General features: G+C 39.7%; 1 protein-coding gene across 1 annotated transcript in view; it reads right to left on the reverse strand.

Moving 5' to 3' along the window:
* Nucleotides 1-8,814, reverse strand: part of pxb (putative Hedgehog signaling attenuator pxb) — a 110,370-nt gene that overhangs the window by 83,154 nt on the left and 18,402 nt on the right. Inside the window, exon 2 of the mRNA XM_018502031.1 lies at nucleotides 2,851-3,028. Within this exon, the coding sequence (XP_018357533.1) occupies nucleotides 2,851-3,012 (162 nt within the window). The 5' untranslated portion in view covers nucleotides 3,013-3,028. The remainder of the gene's footprint in view (nucleotides 1-2,850; nucleotides 3,029-8,814) is intronic.

Here is an 8,814-nt window from a genome sequence, read left to right on the forward strand (position 1 = left end):
AAATTTACAATCATCCATCTAGATTCCTAATACCGATACTTTATATAATCGTATCACAATTGATATTTCATAGTGACCAATAACGTATAATAGCTATGTTATTGTCGATTATCATTTGTTTAAAGCCTATTCTACAAATGCGGAAGCATAGTTGTAAGTGGTTTAATTGTAAGAATAGATTAATTACAGTTGAATATTTTTCTCATATTCGACTGTGATTGATCAATTCACCTTACAATTACAACCACTTACAACTTACGCAATTGTAGAATAAACTTTACTTTACATTTCTAAAAGAAAAGTATCGCAAGTTCACCTTCAATCAAATAATTACGTGTTTATTATTATCTCGTGTATTTCGTACCTCATGCTAATATACCGAGAAAAAAAATACGTACAATAAAAAAAATCTCCTATTAATGTGTAATTCGAAATGTCATTTTCATTTAAAAATTGATACCTCGAATTTAAAAGTACTACGCGATACAGAATTAAGAGTGTAAGAAAATGTTAGAACCATGGAATCTAATCTATAGGATGTATGGAATTTCAATATTTTTGTCGCTCATCTTAATCCTCCAACTCGGTATCTCACTCACGTTACATCTGAAAGCTTCATATAGAAACACTTGCGATAATAACTGAACGTTTATACCGCGCGTTCTCGAAGTATAATCCATTAGCAGATGTAAAATGAAATAAGAGTTAATCGCGCTCGACGTGTGTTTGCCGACATGCTCTATTTATCTTCCAATAAAAAGTCGAAATCATAGTCGTGCTGCACATCGATGCCTGTTATTATTAGAATTATTGTTATTATCACAGTTATTTTAATTAATTAACGGCTAGTGCCGTGCACGCGAATATGATCGACAAATTACTAGAGCTTGTAAAGAATAAACCAGATTTACATCCGCGCTATTGGAACGTAACAATATCTCGAAACAACATCCAAATGAAAGCTCAATAAAAGCTTTCTAGCGTGACGAGCAATAAATTACCGAAGAAATACAGGCTGTTACATATTATGCGAATCATGCTGATACTAGGAAGATTAAAAAGGGCGGTGGCGCAGGAAAGGGCACTTTGATAAGACGGAAAAATCTCGGCGAATGCTGATTGCTTTAATTGCTCGAGTACTCCGTTTATGTATTTTACATTAACTTCAACCTTTCCCCCTGTTCCAGTGCACCACCTTTTTGTCCCTCCCACCCTTTTTTCCCCTACCCATCTATTTCTCCGTGATACTCTATTATTCAAGACAGTTCTTGCGCGCATTTGGCGGATCAAAGAGATAACAGCAGGATATCCAATTTATCTCTTACGCGGGGAAAGAACGAAAGACTTTCTCGATTGTACTTGCAATTAAATGCTCGGCAGCGAATTTTTACGAGACGTGCAGGATTTCAGCTCAAGTATTCGCCTAATGTTGATTTTTTTTTTAGCAGAGAGAGGAACGAGAGCGCGTTAGAATAATTAGAGGAATTTAATATCTCGAAATCGCGAATAACGTTTCTCGTGCGTCTTGGGTACGCTTGAAATGGGTCACTAAATTCAAGCTATTCATCGATAAAATTCAAGCTATTCATTGCAAATGTCATGTATATTTGATTTACTGATATTCTCTTGAATAATACAATCATTGATATTTTGCGATTGATGTCGACTCCGCCTGTACGATGCATATTCAATTAGAGTAGATAATTGTGATGATCATAATTCTGAGCACGCAACTAATTCGTTGGATTATATCCAGGAACGAACTAAATAGATTGGCATCTTCCCGAGGGAGGATCTACGTCGCGTAATAATTTTTCCACGCGGTTAAGTACCTGAGGTTGAACCCCCTCGAACTTTTCGCCATTTTTTTCACGCGGCATTTTAATAATCGCGAAACTCGAGCGAAGTTCGCGATTCGAGCCGATGTAACTTCCGACCATCGATCTTCGAATTCCGGCTGCGCTCGCGAATATACTACAGTGAACGCGGCGCGCAAATATTCCTCGAATGGGTGGCGAACGGTAAAAGCGGCAACCCTCCCGTACATTGCACCGCGTCTCGAGAGCAGAGAATCGACCGTACGGAAGATCGATGTAAGCCGTGGAAAGAAGGCTGAATTACAGAGTTAGTTACGGACGTGAAGTAGCGAGTCGCGTCGGGGAATTAGCGAATACGTCGTTCGACGAACGCTAGGCAAAGGCGATTTGCAGATTAGTACGGGTCACCGACTGCGCGCATATCGAACTATCGAACACATCCTCGGAAATAACGTATAGTCCATCGAGTAAGGGCCGCTCTACATCGAAACAATTCGCACGCATATCGCAATGACGATTACAAGTACACTGAGACAAATGTTTTATATGATATGTGACTTACAAAAACTTCCTTACACTTTAATTTTTTAATTTTGTTGTTCGAATCAAAATTTGATTAGAATAACCGAATTTTTAATTAGATTGCAGAAAAATAAAAATTTTTTAATTAAAGAGAATGTTTTTGTAATTGTGTATTTAGCATAATACAAAATATTTTTCTCAGTATATATTATATGTAATTGAAATATTATTTTAACATTTATATTAGATAAAATTAATAAAATGTATTACCGCTTTAACTGATTAGTATTTTTGAAGTTAATTAATCTCCTTTCGCGATTTCTGAGAAAATCATTCAAACATTCAACTAACGGTTCCCTATATAATTTTACAAGTAATTCCTGCGATCGTGATGAAAAGTGAATGAAAAATTTCCACGGACAAGGGAAATATAATCATTCCTTATCAGTGCTGCACAGTAAATCGAATTGCTTAGAAGAATCGAGGGAAAAGATCGAAAGATCGGACTTACCGGGATAGCAACACAGTCTTCGAGCTCGGCGAGGGGTGACTCCGAGCAGAAGGTGCCCTCAGTGAGGAAAGGCGGTCGGGGGGGTGGTGGCAACCGGAACTCAGGGGGCGGCCCGGGGCACTCCGGGCACTCCGTGCTCTCCAGCGTCTCCAGCTCCTCCATCCTCCACCTCAGCGTGCTGAAAAATTAAAAGATCACCGATTAATCTTATTGACGGAGACTCATTAATCGGGAACGCGGGAGGAAAGAAAACGCCTTTTTTTCACGAGAAAATTTCGACCAACGCAAAATTTGAATTGTAGTATCTGATGTAATTGGAGTCATAAATATTAATACGGATTTTTAACTTTAATCGGTATTAGCTCCGAAATTTTCTTGATGGTATTCGCGAGTCTAGTATTAATTAATTTAATTAATTAATTAATTTAAATCGATATACATATCTTTGCTTAAAGTTAATATAAGGGTTTTTTTCATTTTAAAGATGAAAATTCGAAAAAGAAAATTATGTAACTTAAAATTATGTAAAGTCGTGGAAAATATTTGTTATAAACAATCTCATTCACAACGTAGGTGAAAAAATGTCCAGGTTCACTGGATCTACAAATACCAATTAGGATTAAATTTAATAGATTTTGAAATAACTTTTAATAGCTCTCACGATGAAAAAAAATCTGTCTGAAAAATTTCATTAGTATGAGCGGCAAAACGGCGCGTTTTTATCAGGGGTGTCTAACTGCCCAATAAAGAATTCTCGCGTTGGAAGGTTTGGCCATCCAGCACGTGATAAGATAAGACTATCCCAGACGGATACACCTGCGCTCATTTTCAAACCTTTCGCTCTCGTGGACATTTTTCTTCATTTGTAAAATGTAAATTTGTAATTGGGTGACAAGAGATCTATTCTGAATTGCATCAAACTCATTTAAAACATTTTAGTCTTCGCGATAGAGATTGTAACAGAATAATTAATTTAACAGAACTCTCTTCTAATCATATTATTAACCAGTCCAGAATTCTTAAACGTATAATTTGCCGAGAGGGTACCTTTCGTGACTAATTATTCCAATTAAGGTCGTTTTTTACTCCTGTCGAGGGTCAAGCTGATCCAGTTTCGCGAATTCCAGAGGATCAGACACCGTACACCGTACACCGTACCGAAAGAATACAGAAGAGCGGAGGGTAGACGATAAGAGAAGCACAGTGGCGGAAAGAGAGGGGGTTGCCGCGTGGTCGGTATGCTAATGTCCGGGGACTTAATTAAGGTCTCATAATGAATCAGTCACGGGGCTCGACCGAGTCGCGCGAGTAGGTGCGCGATTGTGCCGGTTGATTAATTGTCTCGTTTCCCCCACACGCGACGCGGTGCCACCGGTATACGTCGCACAAATAGAGAGGGATAGACAGTGAGAGTGTGAGAGGAGGAAAAGAGAGAACGGCACGGGGGTGCGATACGCCCGGCGCATATTCGTCATCCACGATCGCCCGACCGATCGATACTTCCGGCGGCTTTCACCGATGATGATTCTCGTCGGTGGATGTGGTACAAACCTAAATACCGAGCACAGTCGGACTACCCGCATTTCAGTCGTGTTAGTGCATGACATTATTTGCTCCAGAAAAGCGGTACATAGAGACGGGTTCTTAGAGGGAGGGTAAAGGTAAAAAGGAAGAAAGCACCGAAGCAAATTGAAAAACCATAAATAGACCGAGAAGGGGAAGTAAAAGTGAGTTGAGATAAAAAGATTCGAAGGGAAAAAATGGGACAAGAGAAACATAAGAGCGAAAAATAAAAAGATTGCGAAATATGACAAAAAAAGGAGCACACAAAATATAAGGGAAAAAATCGTAAAAAAAAAAATGTAACGTTATTCGAAAAGAATGGCACGAAGAAGATCAAGGGAAACGGAAATGTGCGAAAAATTCGAGCAAAGCGGCAACTATTGACAATAGCCAGAAGAAACACGCTCGAGAGAAAGAGCGGAAGATGGAGAGTAAAGTGGAGATAAAAGGGACCGAAAGAAAGCGAGAGGAAGAAATAAAGCGGACGGCGAAGAAGCGACTCGGTGATGAAGAGCGTATCGGGGCACTATTTTACACATACCGACCTCATTCCAGGGAGGTAGTAGCGGCGGCCAGGAATTACGAACAGTAGGAGGGTTGAAGAAAAGAGTGGCGAGAGAGAGAGAGAAAGAGAGAAGTCGAGGTGTGGGGGAGGGATTGCTCGAGCGAAAGCCCGTAGTTTCCCTCAAGCGGGGTGAAAGGAAGACGGGGATGTAGGGAGTCGGGGGAGAGGGGCGACGTGCACGTCTGCGCTCAGTTTAATAAATGCAGTCTTCCTTCCGTTCCGTTTCTTGGCTCGACTTGGCTTCGGCGACAAGGAACTGTAACCCTTCCCATCCCCGAGGTGTTCTCCTTTCGCGTCCCTTCCGCCCTTCGTCCCCGCACCGTGCGTTTCCCTCATTCGCATGCAGAGACCAGCCGAGCGAACAGGCGAGCTCGGTGCTCATCTCGTTTCCGGCTGCGCGTGGTCCAAATCTACGATTCGCGTGATTTTTATTTAATTCCCACCCGCGCACGTCAATCGACATTCATTTCTTCCAGAGAGAATTTTCCGGAATGTCTAGCCTCTCTCGATCGCGTCGTTTGTGTGCGAGCTCGCATGATCGAATCGCAGTTATTACGCGCAAATGCTGTATGGCCTGTATATGCAGATGCAACGCGACCGTCGTTTTTGAGAATTGAACTATTTTTTCATGAATTTCCGATTATCTTTCGCGACAGTGATAATAATTTAAAATTGTGTATGGCAGGAAAAGTTAAAATACTTCTTTTTTAGAAAAAAAGCAGATAAAAAATTGATACTTAATGAAAATGAGTAGAAAATATTTTATACTTTTTTAATTATCAAAAGAGAAAGAGATATCAAGATAATATCAAAATTTTCTCGTTTACGTGAGAATAATATAAAAAACTATAAGCAAAAATAATTTATTTCAGTTTGGAACTCGGCGAAAAAGATGTTCGGTGATAAAACATTATTTTTTTTACAAAATTTGTCTCGAACTTGACATTTCATTTAGATGTCTTTTTGATTTAATTAAGATGAATCCAATGGTTAAGGCGAAATGGAGACGCACCCGTAAAGTTACGCGAGTGTGGTTGTCGTACTTTGAAGTGAAGATGAAGTGGAAGATAATACCCGGAATGGTATGATGAATCACAAGTAGAAACAGAGTTTCAAATTAAATTGTTCAGTTTCGTATTAATTGCTGCCAGTCCAGTGTAGTATTAATTTAAATAAAACAGAGCAGGAAAGAGTGGGATACTCGTAACAAACTAGGGATTTATAAAGTTATATAATTAATTATCGCATGTGCATTTTCATGGAAACTTCTTTCATGCTTTAGATTATTTATCAGAACACAAAATGCGCATAACGTTGCGAAGTAACATACAAAATCGACGAAAATCGTAACAATATTCAACCGCATACGATTAATTTTTACGAGTCAAAAATTAATTAAATGGTATTTTTTTTTTATTTATTCAATAGAAATGTAAATACTCGAAATTATTAATGCACATTTGCATTCCGCCGGAATGTGATTTTAAATATAATTTAAATATAAATATATAAATTTTAAATGTAATTGAATCCTGTAGAGAGAATATAAAATTTTGAATTGAACAAGCGGAATCGATACAATCGTCGCGCGAGTCAAAAGTCACATCGGTTGCAAGCACAGCAACTCTCGAGCTTGCGAGCAACGAGAGAGAGAAGGATAAGCAAGCGGACAGAAAGGAAAGAGCAAGAAAATGAGTAAACCAAGGGGGACACCGCAAAGTGGTTGGGATGCTTTTTCCGAGTGGCCGAGCGAGCGAATCGACTGTTGGGGGACGGGATTGGCTGCGGCTCTTTTCGGCGCGCCAGAATTGTCGAGGGATTTATCGAACGGCGTTCTTCACCAATTGGACCTCGTCCGAGTCCTCGAGAAGCTATCGAGTTAGAAGAAACGGCCCGGCGAGACGGGAAACGGCGCGGTTGCAATTATTGGTGCATGATCGATTGTATTAAATGCGCGAGGTTTACTTGGAGGGCTTCCTTTGGTTCGAACTAAATTGTCAGAGATGATACGATCAAACTAATCTATATTTTGTCGTAGAAATAGCACACCGTGTCGATAAATCTTAAATCCCAAGAGATTAGGGCCGATATTTATAGTCACTTTTTATATTTAAGACCATTTTGAAATATCATCAGTCAAAGCATTATTATCTTACGACATTACTTGAAATGATCTTAAGATAAAAACGGATTATGAATATCGAGATGAATACCTAGCCTGGAATTGTTTTAGTCCACTTAAAACAAGCTTAAGATTGAAAAATTCTGAATTGAGAGAGATGAATAAATCTATTTCACGCGAAATGAAGAGAGAGAGAGATATGGAAGAAAGAAAAGGAAAGAGAGACATAGAGAGAGTGATATTTTAAGCAATACAAAGGAAATGAACAAACGAACAAATCCAATCTGGTAATTTCTCTCTCGTTCTCTCCGTCTCTTTTTTGTTGAAATAAAAACACGTTGATCCCAGATTGCGCGCGGCGAGTAAGGGTTAAATTCCGTCGTACCAACGACGCGGGAGGAGAATTAATCCCTTTCTACCGTATACGGAGTACGCGGCTGTGTTGACCATGCCACGTTTTAATTAGGCAAATTTTCGTCCCGCGGCCATTTGTCACGATAAAGCCTCTTCGTCGTCCGGACACCCATTGCACTCTCTTTCACCGTCCTGAAAAATCCGAATGACCCGGTCACGTACTCGCGCACCGATATTTATCATTTCCTCCGGTGCAAGCTTTTCGGCTTGGTAGGCGACACTTTTTTTTTCTCGTCTTGTACAGGCCTGCAAAAGGCAATGGGAAGTTATGATCATCGCGCGACACCGCAAACTACTTCGGACGCTTACAATTTTTTCACGTTGTAACCGCGGGGTTTCTTCCTTTTTCGTCCTGTTTCGGATATAACGATGATTAGGTCAACAAAAATTATCCAATCAGATCACATTCTTCCATAATGAATCTCTGGTTTTTTTTTATAAGGGATGTATACGTATATATAAATTAATTGGATCAGCATCCAACATAAAGAATCAATGAAACATGGAATCCAACCGTGCTTAATGTATAAACTTAATATATGGTACTGAAACTGACATATACAAATATCGATATTTTAATTATATAATGCTCAAAGTTCCTTTTTTTCTTAAGTTGAATTTCACTGATTATTACTTCAGTACCAAGCAAGGTACCAAGTATTGTACTGTGAATTGTAATTACCCACTGATTCAGATTTAGAGAGTAACATAACATTAATCCAAACGGTTTATTCCAGTTAAACATAATGTGCTATTTTGTGTGTTATGGCTAATTTATAAAATTTCTGCATTGTCGATTATAAAAAAAGAAAAGGCGTTGCAGCGTAGAGACGAATAAAGCGTTGAAATTAAGACGAGAGATTATAGTTACATAGACAACTGCCGTTTTCGATGGTGGGTACAGAGAATTTCCGAAAAGAACTGAGAGAATAATTCGCTGTGGGTCATTTTAAGCCCCGTAAAATTGAGAAAGAACATTTCTGAGACGTTTTAAGCGAACGGATTTCTTCAGCTTCCAAAGGAGGGACCAAGGAAGGTGTTCTCCAGGAAGAGAGCAAACCTCGTAATCACTTCGAAGAAGCGGAAGCAAAGGACTTGGCAAGAGGTGGGTCCTCTTTATGCAGCTTTATACAGAGGGCCGAATTAGCCTGCATTAAATGCGGGCGGCGCGGGTGGCTTTGCGAAGGATAAAATCGCCGGATTGTCGTTTTGCGCGGCGTCCGTGTCGGCGTTACGAAGTTTAAATTAAGTCATTTTAATCCCGCGGGAGGAGAGGAGGGGAGGGGGGGGGGGGGGGGGG

Source organism: Trachymyrmex cornetzi, unplaced genomic scaffold, assembly GCF_001594075.2.
Source record: "Trachymyrmex cornetzi isolate Tcor2-1 unplaced genomic scaffold, Tcor1.1 scaffold147, whole genome shotgun sequence".
NCBI classification, from domain to species: domain Eukaryota; kingdom Metazoa; phylum Arthropoda; class Insecta; order Hymenoptera; family Formicidae; genus Trachymyrmex; species Trachymyrmex cornetzi.